Below are 23,997 nucleotides of genomic sequence, written 5' to 3' on the forward strand. Positions count from 1 at the left end.
GCTACCTGCGGGGGGCACAGTCACTAGTGCAATGTCTCCTGGTACCTGCGGGGGGCACAGTCACTAGAGCAATGCCTCCTGGTACCTGCGGGGGGCACAGTCACTAGAGCAATGCCTCCTGGTACCTGCGGGGGGCACATAGTCACTAGAGCAATGCCTCCTGGTACCTGCGGGGGGGGGGGGGGCACAGTCACTAGAGCAATGCCTCCTGGTACCTGCGGGGGGCACAGTCACTAGAGCAATGCCTCCTGGTACCTGCGGGGGGCACAGTCACTAGAGCAATGCCTCCTGCTACCTGCGGGGGGCACATAGTCACTAGAGCAATGTCTCCTGGTACCTGCGGGGGGGGGGGGGGGGGACACAGTCACTAGAGCAATGCCTCCTGGTACCTGCGGAGGGCACAGTCACTAGAGCAATGCCTCCTGGTACCTGCGGGGGGCACAGTCACTAGAGCAATGCCTCCTGGTACCTGCGGGGGGCACAGTCACTAGAGCAATGCCTCCTGCTACCTGCGGGGGGCACAGTCACTAGTGCAATGTCTCCTGGTACCTGCGGGGGGCACAGTCACTAGAGCAATGCCTCCTGGTACCTGCGGGGGGCACAGTCACTAGAGCAATGCCTCCTGCTACCTGCGGGGGGCACAGTCACTAGTGCAATGTCTCCTGGTACCTGCGGGGGGCACAGTCACTAGAGCAATGCCTCCTGGTACCTGCGGGGGGCACAGTCACTAGAGCAATGCCTCCTGGTACCTGCGGGGGGCACAGTCACTAGAGCAATGTCTCCTGGTACCTGCGGGGGGCACAGTCACTAGAGCAATGCCTCCTGGTACCTGCGGGGGGGGGGGGGGGGGCACAGTCACTAGAGCAATGCCTTCTGGTACCTGCGGGGGGCACAGTCACTAGAGCAATGCCTCCTGGTACCTGCGGGGGGCACAGTCACTAGTGAAATGCCTCCTGGTACCTGCGGGGGGCACAGTCACTAGAGCAATGCCTTCTGGTACCTGCGGGGGGCACAGTCACTAGAACAATGCCTCCTGGTACCTGCGGGGGGCACATAGTCACTAGAGCAATGTCTCCTGGTACCTGCGGGGGGCACAGTCACTAGAGCAATGCCTCCTGGTACCTGCGGGGGGCACAGTCACTAGTGCAATGTCTCCTGGTACCTGCGGGGGGCACAGTCACTAGAGCAATGCCTCCTGCTACCTGTGGGGGGCACATAGTCACTAGAGCAATGCCTCCTGGTACCTGCGGGGGGCACAGTCACTAGTGCAATGTCTCCTGGTACCTGCGGGGGGCACAGTCACTAGTGCAATGCCTCCTGGTACCTGCGGGGGGCACAGTCACTAGAGCAATGCCTCCTGGTACCTGCGGGGGGCACAGTCACTAGAGCAATGCCTCCTGCTACCTGCGGGGGGCACAGTCACTAGAGCAATGCCTCCTGCTACCTGCGGGGGGCACAGTCACTAGAGCAATGCCTCCTGGTACCTGCGGGGGGCACATAGTCACTAGAGCAATGCCTCCTGGTACCTGCGGGGGGCACATAGTCACTAGAGCAATGCCTCCTGGTACCTGCGGGGGGCACAGTCACTAGAGCAATGCCTCCTGGTACCTGCGGGGGGCACAGTCACTAGTGCAATGCCTCCTGGTACCTGCGGGGGGCACAGTCACTAGTGCAATGCCTCCTGGTACCTGCGGGGGGCACAGTCACTAGTGCAATGCCTCCTGCTACCTGCGGGGGGTACAGTCACTAGAGCAATGCCTCCTGGTACCTGCGGGGGGCACATAGTCACTAGAGCAATGCCTCCTGGTACCTGCGGGGGGCACATAGTCACTAGAGCAATGCCTCCTGGTACCTGCGGGGGGCACAGTCATTAGTGCAATGCCTCCTGGTACCTGCGGGGGGCACAGTCACTAGAGCAATGCCTCCTGGTACCTGCGGGGGGCACAGTCACTAGAGCAATGCCTCCTGGTACCTGCGGAGGGCACAGTCACTAGTGCAATGCCTCCTGCTACCTGCGGGGGGCACAGTCACTAGAGCAATGCCTCCTGGTACCTGCGGGGGGCACAGTCACTAGAGCAATGCCTCCTGCTACCTGCGGGGGGCACAGTCACTAGAGCAATGCCTCCTGGTACCTGCGGGGGCACAGTCACTAGAGCAATGCCTCCTGGTACCTGCGGGGGGCACATAGTCACTAGTGCAATGTCTCCTGGTACCTGCGGGGGGCACAGTCACTAGAGCAATGCCTCCTGGTACCTGCGGGGGGCACAGTCACTAGTGCAATGCCTCCTGGTACCTGCGGGGGGCACAGTCACTAGTGCAATGCCTCCTGGTACCTGCGGGGGGCACAGTCACTAGTGCAATGCCTCCTGGTACCTGCGGGGGGCACAGTCACTAGTGCAATGCCTCCTGGTACCTGCGGGGGGCACAGTCACTAGTGCAATGCCTCCTGGTACCTGCGGGGGGCACAGTCACTAGAGCAATGCCTCCTGGTACCTGCGGGGGGCACAGTCACTAGAGCAATGCCTCCTGGTACCTGCGGGGGGCACAGTCACTAGAGCAATGCCTCCTGGAACCTGCGGGGGGGGGGGGGCACAGTCACTAGTGCAATGCCTCCTGGTACCTGCGGGGGGCACAGTCACTAGAGCAATGCCTCCTGGTACCTGCGGGGGGCACATAGTCACTAGAGCAATGCCTCCTGGTACCTGCGGGGGGCACATAGTCACTAGTGCAATGTCTCCTGGTACCTGCGGGGGGCACAGTCACTAGAGCAATGCCTCCTGGTACCTGCGGGGGGCACAGTCACTAGAGCAATGCCTCCTGGTACCTGCGGGGGGCACAGTCACTAGAGCAATGCCTCCTGGTACCTGCGGGGGGGGGGGGGGCACAGTCACTAGAGCAATGCCTTCTGGTACCTGCGGGGGGCACAGTCACTAGAGCAATGCCTCCTGGTACCTGCAGGGGGCACAGTCACTAGAGCAATGCCTCCTGGTACCTGCGGGGGGGGGGGGGGGCACAGTCACTAGAGCAATGCCTTCTGGTACCTGCGGGGGGCACATAGTCACTAGAGCAATGCCTTCTGCTACCTGCGGGGGGCACATAGTCACTAGTGCAATGTCTCCTGGTACCTGCGGGGGGCACAGTCACTAGAGCAATGCCTCCTGGTACCTGCGGGGGGCACATAGTCACTAGAGCAATGCCTCCTGGTACCTGCGGGGGGCACAGTCACTAGAGGAGTGCATCCTGGTACCTGCGGGGGGCACAGTCACTAGTGCAATGCCTCCTGGTACCTGCGGGGGGCACAGTCACTAGTGCAATGCCTCCTGGTACCTGCGGGGGGCACAGTCACTAGTGCAATGCCTCCTGGTACCTGCGGGGGGCACAGTCACTAGTGCAATGCCTCCTGGTACCTGCGGGGGGCACATAGTCACTAGTGCGATGCCTCCTGGTACCTGCGGGGGGCACATAGTCACTAGTGCAATGCCTCCTGGTACCTGCGGGGGGCACAGTCACTAGAGCAATGCCTCCTGGTACCTGCGGGGGGCACAGTCACTAGAGCAATGCCTCCTGGAACCTGCGGGGGGCACAGTCACTAGAGCAATGCCTCCTGGTACCTGCGGGGGGCACAGTCACTAGAGCAATGCCTCCTGGAACCTGCGGGGGGGGGGGGGGGCACAGTCACTAGTGCAATGCCTCCTGGTACCTGCGGGGGGCACAGTCACTAGAGCAATGCCTCCTGGTACCTGCGGGGGGCACAGTCACTAGAGCAATGCCTCCTGCTACCTGCGGGGGCACATAGTCACTAGAGCAATGCCTCCTGCTACCTGTGGGGGGCACATAGTCACTAGAGCAATGCCTCCTGGTACCTGTGGGGGGCACATAGTCACCAGTGAGATACCTCCTGCTACCTGCGGGGGGCACAGTCACTAGAGCAATGCCTCCTGCTACCTGCGGGGGGCACAGTCACTAGAGCAATGCCTCCTGCTACCTGCGGGGGGCACAGTCACTAGAGCAATGCCTCCTGCTACCTGCGGGGGGGGGGGGGGCACAGTCACTAGTGCAATGCCTCCTGGTACCTGCGGGGGGCACAGTCACCAGTGCGATACCTCCTGAGCCTGCAGAGTGGTTCTTATAGACCATGGAGAGCAGCGTTGTGCAGAGACATTAATACACAGTGCAGTGTAATCTTCCTATAAAGTGTTTTTCCTCCTTCTCCGGAGGTGTCCTGGCAGCAGCCTGTACCATCCATTCCCGCAGGGATCAGAACTCTACAGGGGGGATGTGGATAATGTACGGGAGGAGAGAAAGCGACTGCTAATAGATAAAGGATTGGGGATTGTGGAGCGTCCAGGTTCATGTGAGGACAGCGAGCGCCCTCCCCATTCATCTGTGCAGAAGGAGGAGATGTACTGACCCTGTAAAGGAATTGTCCCCCCCCCCCCCCCGCTTCGGCTCCTGGTTCCGTTGTTGCGCCTGAGACCCGGTCATTGGCACTGGTGTGGGAGGTCATGGGTTACGCTTTGGACCAATCAGTGGCCTCCAAGGACCACGGGACGTCATTTGTGACATAAGAGAAAATGAGGTCCCATGAAACTTGGCGTATTCAGACACTTACCTTACACAGGTCCTGCGTCTCCTCAAGTGCCGAGGACCCTTCAAAGGTCCTGCGATGGTTCTTGTTTACATATGTGTCTATACCTGGCAGAGGTCCTGGAGGTCCTTCTCCATAGGGCAGTATCAAACTCGCTTGTACTGGGGGGGGGGGAGAGAGTTGTTGCCCCCCCCCCAGAAGCTTTGGGCCCCAGGCGGCTGCCAAAACCACCCCTACTACCTACTATCACAGAGAAGTCCTAACATGAAGGACGCGCCTCCTGCTCCGCTGACAGATAAAATTACAATTATTTATTGGGTGAGGCCGGAGTTTAATAAAAGCCGCAAACTTCATAAAAATACAAAACCTCTCACCATTTCAATGGCACAATGTAGACCTAACATTATCCGAAAACAACATAAACAGCAGCTCTGAAAGGGTTAAGAGGACTCTGTAAAGGGGGGGGGGGGTTACATGGACAAGAGTTTACAAAAAATGTCAAAAACTAGATCTAAAAGTAACAAAGATTTTATCAATAAACATAAAATAGAAGATAACCCAAGACCTTACTGCACAGGGGTTCAAATGTACAAAGGGGTGTGACCATACAGACTGCAGCCGGCGTTATGTATTGTCCCTGGAGAGATGTGTAATGAGACCTTTGTGAAAGTTGTTAGTAGCAGCAGGACTGTGATATATGGATCTATATTACAGAATTGTAGCTTCTCCATGTGCGCTGGCGCCGTGTCCTCACACTGCTGTGCTCTGTGCTCTCTGCAGCCAGTGTTATGTATAATCCCTGCAGAGATGTGTAATCAGACCTCACACTGCTGTGCTCTGTGCTCTCTGCAGCCAGTGTTATGTATAATCCCTGCAGAGATGTGTAATCAGGCCTTTGTATATGTTGTTAGTAGCAGCAGGACTGTGATATATGGATTTATATTCCAGGATTAAATCTTCTTTACCTGTACTGGGAGTGTGTCCTCACACTGCTGTGCCCTGAGCTCTCCTTGCGCCATTGGCTACATTCTGTATGGTCACACCTGCTGACAGGTTCCCTTTACATTACATCTGACGTGTGGCTTTAGGCAGAGGACGATGTATCCGGTGATTTTTTTGGATTTGAAAGGGGGAATCTCAGAACTCTTCTCCTTCTTCAGGGTCCATTTTATGTATAGTCTGATATTTGTGGCAGGAGAAGCTGATCATACCAATATATACTGACTATAACTTGGTCATGTATTCCTGCATGTTTTGGGTTTAGGAGTCCAGTGGGCGGAGACATCATCTATCCTGTAACAATAGATACCGGATCTTCTGTGTGGATCCATCTACTTGCGCTGCCTCCTGCTGGTGGAGGTCTGCGCCTTACATGACGCTTCTGCCGAGGGAAACGTTTTCCTCCTTTTCCTTTTCTGTCCGGACTGATCCCTGAAGACAGAACAGAGATATTTATAGACCGTGTAGACCCTGCACCAAATTGTTAGAAAAAATTAAAAACCTTGCAAAAACTCTTAAAAAAAAGTGGTACTGATCCGAGAATACAGACACAATACAGACTTTTATGTTTCCATGGTTACAGACTACGAACACACTGTAGTCGGATACTGCATTTATGTCTTAAAGGAATTGTCCCCAGAATAAATGTTATCTCCTTTTCCATGGGGATTTAACTCACCGATCATTAGGGGGTCGTCCATTTCAATAACTAGAACAAGGGTCATGTTACCCCCTAAGGAATAGTGTGTGGTCATACCTCCACCAATCATCAGGGTTCCCCTAAACCTGTACAATGTCTTTAATTCCTCTTAGCGACACATCGCTCTGCACTGGAGCTGTATACACAATATTTTATAATTGCTAATGATTGCAAACTTGTTGCATTTCTTTGTTTTAGATACATTGTATCTGAAGAGACACTTTCCTTGAAGACTTGTCTACCCTCGGAGACATTCGGTTGGTACTTATTACATATCCCCCTAACCTGATCCCATCCCCCTAGAATCTGAGTGGATGACCCCCTTTAGCTGCTGCAATATCCGGTCCTGACCAGGAGAGCAGCCGGTTCTAATCCGACTTGGAGAATGTCCAGGATCGCTGTCATCCTGAGCGGAGCGTTCCCTGCCAGCGCCTCCATCAAACCTGAGTCATTAGTCAGAGACGAGTCCAATTATCAGACCCGCGAGTAATAATGGTGGGAGCGGGGGCCCCTCCAACCGGGAACAAACTGGAAGCCGGGAGCCAAATGTTAATGTGGAAACAAACAAAAATAAGATCCTGATCCAATTAAAGATACAAATCAAATGGAGAAGTTGGAAAAGCGCAGACGCGTGCGGCTCTGAGATGCGTCTCTGGTAATCGCATAGACAATTACGAGTCTGCGGGGTGACGAGGAGTCAGGGAAGGAATCCGTCCTCCAAGACGCAGATACTTATCGGATCGGAGGTTTCTTACTACTAAATATATTGTAGCGGGGCTACTTAAAGGGATCACAGCTCCCCCAGGAGGTGCCGGAGTAATAGGCGAGCGGTGACTGCTGATGGATCACCTCCTCGGTGCACTGCGGGGTTAATTCTGGCGCATAACGTGAAGTATCGGAGCATTTATGAGGGGCACTAGACGCGCGCGCCCACTGCTTTGTGTGGGAGGGAAAGGCCACTTGTTAGTCACTGCCGCCGCTGCTTTTATCTTAGCGCCTACAATCTGTGCGGCACATACCGGGCACCCGCGCTGAGGGTCCGCTCCACAATACACAGGAAACAGAGGACTGAACAGTAAAGGCGAGGGACCACCAGGTGCCCGGGTCAGCCCGCACCTCCAGGACTGGTCCTTATTAGTCACCGCACACAATGTAGTAATACAAGAGCCACTCACTGTGTATTACAGGCAGGACGAAACACAACACAAGGGACACATCCAAGTCCCAAAAAGAGGGGCCACGGTATAGTATGAGACATCAGAAGAGGAGCCACGGTATAGTATGAGACATCAGAAGAGGAGCCACGGTATAGTATGAGACATCAGAAGAGGAGCCACGGTATAGTATGAGACATCAGAAGAGGAGCCACGGTATAGTATGAGACATCAGAAGAGGAGCCACGGTATAGTATGAGACATCAGAAGAGGAGCCACGGTATTGTATGAGACATCAGAAGAGGGGCCACGGTATATTATGAGACATCAGAAGAGGAGCCACGGTATGAGACATCAGAAGAGGAGCCACGGTATAGTATGAGACATCAGAAGAGGAGCCACGGTATAGTATGAGACATCAGAAGAGGAGCCACGGTATAGTATGAGACATCAGAAGAGGAGCCACGGTATTGTATGAGACATCAGAAGAGGGGCCACGGTATATTATGAGACATCAGAAGAGGAGCCACGGTATGAGACATCAGAAGAGGAGCCACGGTATAGTATGAGACATCAGAAGAGGAGCCACGGTATAGTATGAGCCACGGTATAATATGAGACATCAGAAGAGGAGCCACGGTATAGTATGAGACATCAGAAGAGGAGCCACGGTATAGTATGAGACATCAGAAGAGGAGCCACGGTATAGTATGAGACATCAGAAGAGGAGCCACGGTATATTATGAGACATCAGAAGAGGAGCCACGGTATAGTATGAGACATCAGAAGAGGAGCCACGGTATAATATGAGACATCAGAAGAGGAGCCACGGTATAGTATGAGACATCAGAAGAGGGGCCACGGTATAGTATGAGACATCAGAAGAGGAGCCACGGTATAGTATGAGACATCAGAAGAGGGGCCACGGTATAGTATGAGACATCAGAAGAGGAGCCACGGTATGAGACATCAGAAGAGGAGCCACGGTATAGTATGAGACATCAGAAGAGGAGCCACGGTATAGTATGAGACATCAGAAGAGGAGCCACGGTATAGTATGAGACATCAGAAGAGGAGCCACGGTATAGTATGAGACATCAGAAGAGGAGCCACGGTATAGTATGAGACATCAGAAGAGGAGCCACGGTATTGTATGAGACATCAGAAGAGGGGCCACGGTATATTATGAGACATCAGAAGAGGAGCCACGGTATGAGACATCAGAAGAGGAGCCACGGTATAGTATGAGACATCAGAAGAGGAGCCACGGTATAGTATGAGCCACGGTATATTATGAGACATCAGAAGAGGAGCCACGGTATAATATGAGACATCAGAAGAGGAGCCACGGTATAGTATGAGACATCAGAAGAGGAGCCACGGTATAGTATGAGACATCAGAAGAGGAGCCACGGTATAGTATGAGACATCAGAAGAGGAGCCACGGTATTGTATGAGACATCAGAAGAGGGGCCACGGTATATTATGAGACATCAGAAGAGGAGCCACGGTATGAGACATCAGAAGAGGAGCCACGGTATAGTATGAGACATCAGAAGAGGAGCCACGGTATAGTATGAGCCACGGTATATTATGAGACATCAGAAGAGGAGCCACGGTATAATATGAGACATCAGAAGAGGAGCCACGGTATAGTATGAGACATCAGAAGAGGAGCCACGGTATAGTATGAGACATCAGAAGAGGAGCCACGGTATAGTATGAGACATCAGAAGAGGAGCCACGGTATAGTATGAGACATCAGAAGAGGAGCCACGGTATTGTATGAGACATCAGAAGAGGGGCCACGGTATATTATGAGACATCAGAAGAGGAGCCACGGTATGAGACATCAGAAGAGGAGCCACGGTATAGTATGAGACATCAGAAGAGGAGCCACGGTATTGTATGAGACATCAGAAGAGGGGCCACGGTATATTATGAGACATCAGAAGAGGAGCCACGGTATAATATGAGACATCAGAAGAGGAGCCACGGTATAGTATGAGACATCAGAAGAGGAGACACGGTATAGTATGAGACATCAGAAGAGGAGACAGAAGAGGAGCCACGGTATAGTATGAGACATCAGAAGAGGAGCCACGGTATAGTATGAGACATCAGAAGAGGAGCCACGGTATAATATGAGACATCAGAAGAGGAGCCACGGTATAGTATGAGACATCAGAAGAGGAGCCACGGTATAATATGAGACATCAGAAGAGGAGCCACGGTATAGTATGAGACATCAGAAGAGGGGACACGGTATAGTATGAGACATCAGAAGAGGAGCCACGGTATAGTATGAGACATCAGAAGAGGAGCCACGGTATTGTATGAGACATCAGAAGAGGGGCCACGGTATATTATGAGACATCAGAAGAGGAGCCACGGTATGAGACATCAGAAGAGGAGCCACGGTAAAGTATGAGACATCAGAAGAGGAGCCACGGTATAGTATGAGACATCAGAAGAGGAGCCACGGTATAGTATGAGACATCAGAAGAGGAGCCACGGTATAATATGAGACATCAGAAGAGGAGCCACGGTATAGTATGAGACATCAGAAGAGGGGACACGGTATAGTATGAGACATCAGAAGAGGAGCCACGGTATAATATGAGACATCAGAAGAGGAGCCACGGTATAGTATGAGACATCAGAAGAGGAGCCACGGTATAGTATGAGCCACGGTATATTATGAGACATCAGAAGAGGAGCCACGGTATAATATGAGACATCAGAAGAGGAGCCACGGTATAGTATGAGACATCAGAAGAGGAGCCACGGTATAGTATGAGACATCAGAAGAGGAGCCACGGTATAGTATGAGACATCAGAAGAGGAGCCACGGTATAGTATGAGACATCAGAAGAGGAGCCACGGTATTGTATGAGACATCAGAAGAGGGGCCACGGTATATTATGAGACATCAGAAGAGGAGCCACGGTATGAGACATCAGAAGAGGAGCCACGGTATAGTATGAGACATCAGAAGAGGAGCCACGGTATTGTATGAGACATCAGAAGAGGGGCCACGGTATATTATGAGACATCAGAAGAGGAGCCACGGTATAATATGAGACATCAGAAGAGGAGCCACGGTATAGTATGAGACATCAGAAGAGGAGACACGGTATAGTATGAGACATCAGAAGAGGAGACAGAAGAGGAGCCACGGTATAGTATGAGACATCAGAAGAGGAGCCACGGTATAGTATGAGACATCAGAAGAGGAGCCACGGTATAATATGAGACATCAGAAGAGGAGCCACGGTATAGTATGAGACATCAGAAGAGGAGCCACGGTATAATATGAGACATCAGAAGAGGAGCCACGGTATAGTATGAGACATCAGAAGAGGGGACACGGTATAGTATGAGACATCAGAAGAGGAGCCACGGTATAGTATGAGACATCAGAAGAGGAGCCACGGTATTGTATGAGACATCAGAAGAGGGGCCACGGTATATTATGAGACATCAGAAGAGGAGCCACGGTATGAGACATCAGAAGAGGAGCCACGGTAAAGTATGAGACATCAGAAGAGGAGCCACGGTATAGTATGAGACATCAGAAGAGGAGCCACGGTATAGTATGAGACATCAGAAGAGGAGCCACGGTATAATATGAGACATCAGAAGAGGAGCCACGGTATAGTATGAGACATCAGAAGAGGGGACACGGTATAGTATGAGACATCAGAAGAGGAGCCACGGTATAATATGAGACATCAGAAGAGGAGCCACGGTATAGTATGAGACATCAGAAGAGGGGCCACGGTATTGTATGAGACATCAGAAGAGGGGACACGGTATAGTATGAGACATCAGAAGAGGAGCCACGGTATAATATGAGACATCAGAAGAGGAGCCACGGTATAGTATGAGACATCAGAAGAGGGGACACGGTATAGTATGAGACATCAGAAGAGGAGCCACGGTATAGTATGAGACATCAGAAGAGGAGCCACGGTATAGTATGAGACATCAGAAGAGGAGCCACGGTATAGTATGAGACATCAGAAGAGGAGCCACGGTATAGTATGAGACATCAGAAGAGGAGCCACGGTATAATATGAGACATCAGAAGAGGAGCCACGGTATAGCATGAGACATCAGAAGAGGGGACACGGTATAGTATGGAGACCATGAATTGCGCCAGCTACAGCATGAGGCATCCGAAGAACATGAAGGAGAATGTCAGAACAAGAGCAACACAACCCACAGCAGGGACTAGAAGAAGGGCTCCGGACACAAGAGAGAACAGAAGAAATGCCCAAGACAAAGTAGAAGGACCAGCATATGAGACCCATGGCCCTTCACATACCAGAGGGCCCCATAGGAAGGGCCCGACACATACAATCACCATCCAGCAGAGAACGGAGCAGGACGGCTCTTCCCTTCCCACACTTCTAGTTACATGAGACACATCCCCCGCCTGAGGAAACTACAAGAACTGGAGGCAAATAATCGCAGCAAAGGAAGAGCCGGAGCCGTGGCCACATCCAGGAGGTCGGCAGACATCCCCCGCGCTCGGGGACTCCGCAGGATGTGAGATTGGATTTCTAGGCTAATACTAAGAAAACTAACACTTCAAAGCCCCGAGAGAGCAGGACACGAGTATTCCCCGGCACTGAGGCATGTGTTATCCGAATATCTAATGGAAACACATGTCCTGCGCAGAAACGTGAGAGAAAAGCCGGACCCCAGGAAACAGGGATCAAAAACTGGGAACATACGACTAGTCTGCACCACTGAGAGGGCGCCAAACCCGGCCGATGTGTAAAAGGAGGCAATTCAGGGGCAAAACAATAGACTGGTGATGATACGTGGGGTCTATTCTGCAGCCTGCAGTGTAAAGCATGGGGGGTTCATCCTGGTCCCATATACCGCTGCTTGGAGAGAGAAATACAGTTTTTAGTCTGGTGGATCATAAAATATCAATGGGGCAACTGCATGGTGCAAAATAACATGAATACAGACACCACCACAAGGGGCGCTATAGAGAAAACACAACAGCTATTACATCTATAACTTAGTGCCTGAGGGGGGAGGGGGCTCTGCTACATGGATAGATGCTGATGTTATGCACGGCACATGGTGGCAAGATTCTCATCCTGCTATATTTTTTTTTAGGTCACCAGCCACCTCCACTGCTCTTCTATTATCGAAACACGCTACGCTTTTCGCATAAAAAGATTTATAAGAAGTCACAACGTGTCCTGATGTAAGGAGTCGGCACCTCTAGACTCTCCTGTCTTTCCCTTCTCACTTTGACAAGGTACACATAGTCCAGTGGTACAAATTAGTGAGCTGGACCTCGCCTACGTACTATGGAGGTGAAGAGGTCGCCGCTACTCCCTAAGGGGGAGGATTTCAACCTTTGCTTGCAGTGAATGGATATCCTGTGGAGTTCACGTCAAGTGTCACCGTGCCTTAAATGGGGTCTCACAGCCACAATCTGCAGAATGGGGGATCCTTGACCTGCTCCATACCAGTGGAACATCCCATAGAAGTCAATAGTGCACAGAAAGAAACTCCAGAGCCCGAGAGAAAAGCTGCAGAGGAGAATCTCCGGGGCCTGGGAGAAGCTCCGGGGCCTGGGAGAAGCTCCGGGGCCTGGGAGAAGCTCCGGGGCCTGGGAGAAGCTCCGGGGCCTGGGAGAAGCTCCGGGGCCTGGGAGAAGCTCCAGAATCTTGAAGTCCAAGTGCAATACAGCAGGTCAAGGTGACATGTCCCCAATTTTGCAGATTGTAGGGCGTCTTGGCTGTCAGACCCCCAGTAATCATACATTTATACCCTATCCTGCGAATCAGGGATAAATGTTATTAATGACACCACCTGTTTGAAGAGGTTCGGCCTGAGGAGGACCCCTGAGGAGGACCCCTGCTTTCATCACAGCTGATAAAGGTGCACATGAAGACTACACTACATGATGGTGGAAAATTCCAAAAATTGCAACAAAGCCACAGTGTGAGATGAGCAGAGAAATAGATGAGATGGATCCATATCACAGGGTATCACAGTGCTGGAGCATCCGCCTCCTCTCATCTCCACAGGTCACTGACTAGAGGCACATGGAGGGCACCGTCCGGAGGGCGCTCCCTGCAGTCATACAAACATCCCCCTGTGTTATTGGAAGGGGCGAGCTGCGGGCCGGCACTCTGCAATGAGAACAGTAAATAATAGATTTGGTTTCCCGCTTGGTAATTAAAGCGACAATTAGATGGACAACACCGGAGAGAAGGCAACGAGCACGGAGAGAGTGATGGGGCAAAGGTCCGAGACTAAAGGGCATCATTACTGAGGGGGTGCAGGATGGACAACCCCTGTTAGACGTGTAACTCAAAGCTTCTGGACTCCCAACACAAAGTCTGTCGCAGGCCCCTCCATCTACAATCCATTGCTTATAGGAATATTCTAGTGATATGGCAACCTGAACCCCTTTATCCCAATTTGTGGGGTATCACAAGGATGACCTGGTTGCATATGGATACAGTATAATGACAGAGAAGAGACTATTTGTATAGAAGAAGTGCAGACTCTTCTCCTCCCCTGCACCCTTCATTATGGTAAGTCGTCTATAATTGGAGGAAAGCTTTAAAGTTTCTGAAAGTCGCTGGCACTTTGCTTTTAACAATTCTCTTAATTTTCGGTAAAGTTACTGTTTGGCGATGTGTTGGTTCTTGCAGGCGGTGACGTCTCTGTGCCCGCGCTCTGCTGAGGTCACACATGGCGGGGGGTCGTGTTATAGAAGCATTAGTGGCAGTGCCCGCTCCTAATACCTGACAATGCGCCATTGTGCCCCAACAATGAGACGGAGCGTGGCCCGACGGAGCGAGCAGACAATGAGCTGGCACACAGGGCGGACTGCACAGCAACAGACAAAGAGCAAACACAATGTTTACCCAAAGAATTAGACTGGAAGTCATGAAGCGCATCAATACCACGGCCCGGGTCTCCTAGCAGCAGCCGGACGGACGGAGGAGAGAGGCTGAAAAATCTCAAGAAAATCAAATATCAACCATCCTCCGGAGCTTAGGTATCAGGGGGGACGCTGCTCAATACAGTAGAGAAGAACACACACAAGATTCATCTCTAAAAATGTATCCAGGCCATTCTAAAGGGAACCTGTCAGCAGATACGTAGCATTAGGGACTGTAGTTTCTCCAGCTGTGCTGAGGGCGTGTCCTCACACTGCTGTGCTCTTAGCTCTCTGCAATGCTCAACAGCCTTCACCGATTACAGCAGTCACCCACAGCAGAGGTAAGGGGCTAAGAAGTGGCTTGATGCAAGGACACAGCCCACATACACAAAAATGTAATTATACAGATCAACAGGGCCAATGCCTAACACTGGCTGCAGAGCGCACAGCAGTGTGAGGATGTATTCACAATACACATGGAGAAGCTGCAATCCTGGAATATAAATCCATATATCACAGTCCTGCAGCTTAACAGCCCACACAAAGGTGTGATTACACATCTCTCCAGGGACAATACATAACACTGGCTGCAGAGAGCACAGAGCACAGCAGTGTGAGGTCTGATTACACATCTCTCCAGGGACAATACATAACACTGGCTGCAGAGAGCACAGAGCACAGCAGTGTGAGGTGTGATTACACATCTCTCCAGGGACAATACATAGCACTGGCTGCAGAGAGCACAGAGCACAGCAGTGTGAGGTCTGATTACACATCTCTCCAGGGACAATACATAGCACTGGCTGCAGAGAGCACAGAGCACAGCAGTGTGAGGTCTGATTACACATCTCTCCAGGGACAATACATAACACTGGCTGCACAGAGCACAGAGCACAGCAGTGTGAGGTCTGATTACACATCTCTCCAGGGACAATACATAGCACTGGCTGCAGAGAGCACAGAGCACAGCAGTGTGAGGTCTGATTACACATCTCTACAGGGATAATACATAACACTGGCTGCAGAGAGCACAGAGCACAGCAGTGTGAGGTCTGATTACACATCTCTCCAGGGACAATACATAACACTGGCTGCAGAGAGCACAGAGCACAGCAGTGTGAGGTCTGATTACACATCTCTGCAGGGACAATACATAGCACTGGCTGCAGAGAGCACAGAGCACAGCAGTGTGAGGTCTGATTACACATCTCTCCAGGGACAATACATAACACTGGCTTCAGAGAGCACAGAGCACAGCAGTGTGAGGTCTGATTACACATCTCTCCAGGGACAATACGGAGCACTGGCTGCAGAGAGCACAGAGCACAGCAGTGTGAGGTCTGATTACACATCTCTCCAGGGACAATACATAACACTGGCTGCAGAGAGCACAGAGCACAGCAGTGTGAGGTCTGATTACACATCTCTCCAGGGACAATACGGAGCACTGGCTGCAGTCACACCCGCTGACAGAACCCTTTAATTTTAAAAGATATCAAGTAATTTTGCAAATAGGGTTATTTTTAAAAAAAAAACCCTTCTATGCGTCTTCAGCGCCCATACAGACTCTCGTGTCTCTGTGGGCGCTTGTAGGAGGTTTATGTTTTGCAAACCAGACAGTAATCGGTAACGGAGGTAAAAAATAAATGAAATAATGAAATAACAGAGGTGAAAAATGAGATTACACCTGGGATCCGCTGTAGTCTGTAACCATAGATACATTAAGATTTGTGTAGAAGTTGAGAAGAGAAATCTAATTATTAGACATTGGGGCAGATTTACTTACCCGGTCCATTCGCGATCCAGCGGCGCGTTCTCTGCGGTGGATTCGGGTCCGGCCGGGATTTATTAAGGCAGTTCCTCTGCCGCCCACCAGGTGGCGCTGCTGCGCTGAAGAGCATCGGAACGCACTGGAATATACCGAGCCGGGCTGAGTGAAGGTAAGTGCGAGCTCCGCAACACATTTTTTTTTTTAAATGTTGCGGTTTTTCCGAATCCGTCGGGTTTCCGATCGGCCACGCCCCCGACTTCCGTCGCGTGCATGCCGGCGCCGATGCACCACAATCCGATCGGGTGCGCCAAAATCCCAGGGCAATTCAGGGAGAATCGGCGGAAATCGAAAATATTCGGGTAACACGTCGGGAAAACGCGAATCGGGCCCTTAGTAAATGACCCCCAATAACTTTTCTTCATGCTTTTATTTTCCTACAGCTGCCCTTACTCTACAGACCACTAGATGTCAGCGCAGTAGAAATTCAGCTCTGCCGGAAAGTGAGAAGCTTCACACTTTCCAGCTGCTGCAAAGAATCAGATCATATCATCTGTATCTCTGTACCAATATTATGGGGCAATGTTTGCTTCTACAAACCGTGTTATATGTACTCCAAGTCCGATCAGAGAGACAAGAGAATACAATATGAATGGAAATCATAGAAAGGATTGAAAAGGAGTAAGAAGAGGATGACCCCAAGTAATAGGCTGCAGCCAAGGATTCTGGTAGTGGCCCATAAACTCACTGCAACATTTGTATCATGTCAACATACAGATATAGAGAGAATATTCTTCTATGAAACGTCTCAGCTTATTTTGCTTCAAAATTCTGCACTTCCACGGAAGAGATTATAATGGCAAAGGTCATACAAGAAAGGTAATTCCCATCTGTGAGGAGTTACTGGCCATACATAACACTGGGACAGAGCTGCAGGGGAACTACAATACTACTACAAGAGAAAAGACCTGAACATAAAGGATGTGGAGAGTCCGCAACATAAAAGCCGCAGTATACAGCCGATAGCTCCAACAATATATAAGGTATAAAAAGATTATACAACATAAACATAAGCCGCTGCCTGACCCCCTACAGCTCAGCCTCGGAGAAGACACCATTGTACTGAAGACTACATCCACCTACCCGGTAATTACCATCAAAAGCCATTACCCCTCTCATACTCCAGGATAGAACAGTCATTTCTATACCATTCATGAGGATGTTTCTTACATATAATCTACCCCCTGCTAAGTCACATCATCTGTATTACCTGTGGGATACCTATTGTATCTGCCCAGACTTTATACCACCACTCTCTGTACACAGGGATATAACAATACTGCCCCTATGTACAGGAATATAACTACTATAATACTGCCCCCTATGTACAGGTATATAACTACTATAATACTGCCCCCTATGTACAGGTATATAACTACTATAATACTGCCCCCTATGTACAGGAATATAACTACTATAATACTGTCTCCTATGTACAGGGATATAACTACTATAATACTGCCCCCTATGTACAGGAATATAACTACTATAATACTGCCCCCTATGTACAGGAATATAACTACTATAATACTGCCCCCTATGTACAGGAATATAACTACTAGAATACTGCTCCCTATGTACAAGAATATAACTACTATAATACTGCCCCCTATGTACAAGAATATAACTACTATAATACTGCCCCTATGTACAAGAATATAACTACTATAATACTGCCCCTATGTACAAGAATATAACTACTATAATACTGCCCCCTATGCACAGGTATATGACTACTATAATACTGCCCCCTATGTACAGGAATATAACTACTATAATACTGCCTCCTATGTACAAGAATATAACTACTATAATACTGCCCCTATGTACAAGAATATAACTACTATAATACTGCCCCCTATGCACAGGTATATGACTACTATAATACTGCCCCCTATGTACAGGAATATAACTACTATAATACTGCCCCTATGTACAGGAATATAACTACTATAATACTGCCCCCTATGTACAAGAATATAACTACTATAATACTGCCCCCTATGTACAGGAATATAACTACTATAATACTGCCCCCTATGTACAAGAATATAACTACTATAATACTGCCCCCTATGTACAGGAATATAACTACTATAATACTGTCCCCTATGTACAGGAATATAACTACTATAATACTGCCCCCTATGTACAGGAATATAACTACTATAATACTGCCCCCTATGTACAAGAATATAACTACTATAATACTGCCCCCTATGTACAAGAATATAACTACTATAATACTGCTCCCTATGTACAGGAATATAACTACTATAATACTGCCTCCTATGTACAAGAATATAACTACTATAATACTGCCCCCTATGTACAGGAATATAACTACTATAATACTGCCCCCTATGTACAGGAATATAACTACTATAATACTGCCTCCTATTTACAAGAATATAACTACTATAATACTGCCCCCTATGTACAAGAATATAACTACTATAATACTGCCCCCTATGTACAGGAATATAACTACTATAATACTGCCCCTATGTACAAGAAAATAACTGCTATAATACTGCCCCCTATGTACAGGAATATAACTACTATAATACTGCCTCCTATGTACAAGAATATAACTACTATAATACTGCCCCTATGTACAAGAATATAACTACTATAATACTGCCCCTATGTACAAGAATATAACTACTATAATACTGCCCCCTATGTACAAGAATATAACTACTATAATACTGCCCCCTATGTACAAGAATATAACTACTATAATACTGCCCCCTATGTACAAGAATATAACTGCTATAATACTGCCCCCTATGTACAGGAATATAACTACTATAATACTGCCCCCTATGTACAAGAATATAACTACTATAATACTGCCCCCTATGTACAGGAATATAACTACTATAATACTGCCCCTATGTACAAGAAAATAACTACTATAATACTGCCCCCTATGTACAAGAATATAACTACTATAATACTGCCCCCTATGTACAGGAATATAACTACTATAATTCTGCCTCCTATGTACAAGAATATAACTACTATAATACTGCCCGCTATGTACAAGAATATAACTACTATAATACTGCTCCCTATGTACAGGAATATAACTACTATAATACTGCCCCCTATGTACAGGAATATAACTACTATAATACTGCCCCCTATGTACAGGAATATAACTACTATAATACTGCCCCCTATGTACAAGAATATAACTACTATAATACTGCCCCCTATGTACAGGAATATAACTACTATAATACTGCCTCCTATGTACAAGAATATAACTACTATAATACTGCCCCCTATGTACAAGAATATAACTACTATAATACTGCCCCCTATGTACAAGAATATAACTACTATAATACTGCCCCCTATGTACAAGAATATAACTACTATAATACTGCCCCCTATGTACAAGAATATAACTACTATAATACTGCCCCCTATATACAGGAATATAACTACTATAATACTGCCCCCTATGTACAGGAATATAACTACTATAATACTGCCCCCTATGTAGAAGAATATAATTACTATAATACTGCCCCTATGTACAAGAATATAACTACTATAATACTGCCCCCTATGTACAAGAATATATCTACTATAATACTGCACCCTATGTACAGGAATATAACTACTATAATACTGCCCCCTATGTACAAGAATATAAGTACTATAATACTGCCCCCTATGTACAAGAATATAACTACTATAATACTGCCCCCTATGTACAGGAATATAACTACTATAATACTGCCCCCTATGTACAGGAATATAACTACTATAATACTGCCCCCTATGTACAAGAATATAACTACTATAATACTGCTCCCTATGTACAAGAATATAACTACTATAATACTGCCCCCTATGTACAGGAATATAACTACTATGACACTGCTCCCTATGTAGAAGAATATAATTACTATAATACTGCCCCTATGTACAAGAATATAACTACTATAATACTGCCCCCTATGTACAGGAATATAACTACTATAATACTGCTCCCTATGTACAAGAATATAACTACAATAATACTGCCTCCTATGTACAAGAATATAACTACTATAATACTGCCCCCTATGTACAAGAATATAACTACTATAATACTGCCCCCTATGTACAAGAATATAACTACTATAATACTGCCCCTATGTACAAGAATATAACTACTATAATACTGCCCCCTATGTACAAGAATATAACTACTATAATACTGCCCCCTATGTACAGGAATATAACTACTATAATACTGACCCCTATGTACAGGAATATAACTACTATAATACTGCCCCCTATGTACAGGAATATAACTACTATAATACTGCCCCCTATGTACAGGAATATAACTACTATAATACTGCCCCCTATGTACAGGAATATAACTACTATAATACTGCCCCCTATGTACAAGAATATAACTACAATAATACTGCCCCCTATGTACAAGAATATAACTACTATAATACTGCTCCCTATGTACAAGAATATAACTACTATAATACTGCCTCCTATGTACAAGAATATAACTACTATAATACTGCCTCCTATGTACAAGAATATAACTACTATAATACTGCCCCCTATGTACAAGAATATAACTACTATAATACTGCCCCTATGTACAAGAATATAACTACTATAATACTGCCCCCTATGTACAAGAATATAACTACTATAATACTGCCCCCTATGTACAGGAATATAACTACTATAATACTGACCCCTATGTACAGGAATATAACTACTATAATACTGCCCCCTATGTACAGGAATATAACTACTATAATACTGACCCCTATGTACAGGAATATAACTACTATAATACTGACCCCTATGTACAGGAATATAACTACTATAATACTGCCCCTATGTAGAGGAATATAACTACTATAATACTGCCCCCTATGTACAAGAATATAACTACTATAATACTGCCCCCTATGTTCAAGAATATAACTACTATAATACTGCCCCCTATGTACAGGAATATAACTACTATAATACTGCCCCCTATGTACAGGAATATAACTACTATAATACTGCCCCCTATGTACAAGAATATAACTACTATAATACTGCCCCCTCTGTACAGGAATATAACTACTATAATACTGCCCCCTATGTACAGGAATATAACTACTATAATACTGCCCCCTATGTACAGGAATATAACTACTATAATACTGCCCCTATGTACAAGAATTTAACTACTATAATACTGCCCCCTATGTACAGGAATATAACTACTATAATACTGCCCCCTATGTACAAGAATATAACTACTATAATACTGCCCCCTATGTACAAGAATATAACTACTATAATACTGCCCCCTATGTACAAGAATATAACTACTATAATACTGCCCCCTATGTACAGGAATATAACTACTATAATACTGCCCCCTATGTACAAGAATATAACTACTATAATACTGCCCCCTATGTACAGGAATATAACTACTATAATACTGCCCCCTATGTACAGGAATATAACTACTATAATACTGCCCCCTATGTACAGGAATATAACTACTATAATACTGCCCCTATGTACAAGATTATAACTACTATAATACTACCCCCTATGTACAAGAATATAACTACTATAATACTGCCCCCTATGTACAGGAATATAACTACTATAATACTGCCCCCTATGTACAAGAATATAACTACTATAATACTGCCCCCTATGTACAAGAATATAACTACTATAATACTGCCCCCTATGTACAAGAATATAACTACTATAATACTGCCCCCTATGTACAGGAATATAACTACTATAATACTGCCCCCTATGTACAAGAATATAACTACTATAATACTGCCCCCTATGTACAGGAATATAACTACTATAATACTGCCCCCTATGTACAGGAATATAACTACTATAATACTGCCCCCTATGTACAGGAATATAACTACTATAATACTGCCCCTATGTACAAGATTATAACTACTATAATACTACCCCCTATGTACAAGAATATAACTACTATAATACTGCCCCCTATGTACAGGAATATAACTACTATAATACTGCCCCCTATGTACAAGAATATAACTACTATAATACTGCTCCCTATGTACAAGAATATAACTACTATAATACTGCCCCCTATGTACAGGAATATAACTACTATAATACTGCCCCCTATGTACAAGAATATAACTACTATAATACTGCCCCCTATGTACAGGAATATAACTACTATAATACTGCCCCCTATGTACAGGAATATAACTACTATAATACTGCCCCCTATGTACAGGAATATAACTACTATAATACTACCCCCTATGTACAAGAATATAACTACTATAATACTGCCCCCTATGTACAAGAATATAACTACTATAATACTGCCCCCTATGTACAGGAATATAACTACTATAATACTGCCCCCTATGTACAAGAATATAACTACTATAATACTGCTCCCTATGTACAAGAATATAACTACTATAATACTGCCCCCTATGTACAGGAATATAACTACTATAATACTGCCCCCTATGTACAAGAATATAACTACTATAATACTGCCCCCTATGTACAAGAATATAACTACTATAATACTGCCCCCTATGTACAGGAATATAACTACTATAATACTGCCCCCTATGTACAGGAATATAACTACTATAATACTGCCCCCTATGTACAGGAATATAACTACTATAATACTACCCCCTATGTACAAGAATATAACTACTATAATACTGCCCCCTATGTACAGGAATATAACTACTATAATACTACCCCCTATGTACAAGAATATAACTACTATAATACTGCCCCCTATGTACAGGAATACAACTACTATAATACTGCCCCCTATGTACAAGAATATAACTACTATAATACTGCCCCCTATGTACAGGAATATAACTACTATAATACTGCCCCCTATGTACAGGAATATAACTACTATAATACTGCCCCCTATGTACAGGAATATAACTACTATAATACTGCCCCTATGTACAAGATTATAACTACTATAATACTACCCCCTATGTACAAGAATATAACTACTATAATACTGCCCCCTATGTACAGGAATATAACTACTATAATACTGCCCCCTATGTACAAGAATATAACTACTATAATACTGCTCCCTATGTACAAGAATATAACTACTATAATACTGCCCCCTATGTACAGGAATATAACTACTATAATACTGCCCCCTATGTACAAGAATATAACTACTATAATACTGCCCCCTATGTACAAGAATATAACTACTATAATACTGCCCCCTATGTACAGGAATATAACTACTATAATACTGCCCCCTATGTACAGGAATATAACTACTATAATACTACCCCCTATGTACAAGAATATAACTACTATAATACTGCCCCCTATGTACAAGAATATAACTACTATAATACTGCCCCCTATGTACAGGAATATAACTACTATAATACTGCCCCCTATGTACAAGAATATAACTACTATAATACTGCTCCCTATGTACAAGAATATAACTACTATAATACTGCCCCCTATGTACAGGAATATAACTACTATAATACTGCCCCCTATGTACAAGAATATAACTACTATAATACTGCCCCCTATGTACAAGAATATAACTACTATAATACCGCCCCCTATGTACAAGAATATAACTACTATAATACTGCCCCCTATGTACAGGAATATAACTACTATAATACTGCCCCCTATGTACAGGAATATAACTACTATAATACTACCCCCTATGTACAAGAATATAACTACTATAATACTGCCCCCTATGTACAGGAATAT

General features: G+C 46.5%; 1 protein-coding gene across 3 annotated transcripts in view; it reads right to left on the reverse strand.

The window, feature by feature from the left end:
• Window positions 1-5,100: 5,100 nt before the first annotated feature.
• RAD18 (RAD18 E3 ubiquitin protein ligase) overlaps window positions 5,101-23,997 on the reverse strand; it is a 284,707-nt gene continuing 265,810 nt past the window's right edge. For all 3 annotated transcript variants that reach the window (XM_072128079.1, XM_072128077.1, XM_072128078.1), the window contains one exon: window positions 5,101-6,019. In XM_072128079.1, the coding sequence (XP_071984180.1) occupies window positions 5,920-6,019 (100 nt within the window). In that variant the 3' untranslated portion in view covers window positions 5,101-5,919. The remainder of the gene's footprint in view (window positions 6,020-23,997) is intronic.

Source organism: Engystomops pustulosus, chromosome 10, assembly GCF_040894005.1.
Source record: "Engystomops pustulosus chromosome 10, aEngPut4.maternal, whole genome shotgun sequence".
Lineage (NCBI taxonomy): Eukaryota > Metazoa > Chordata > Amphibia > Anura > Leptodactylidae > Engystomops > Engystomops pustulosus.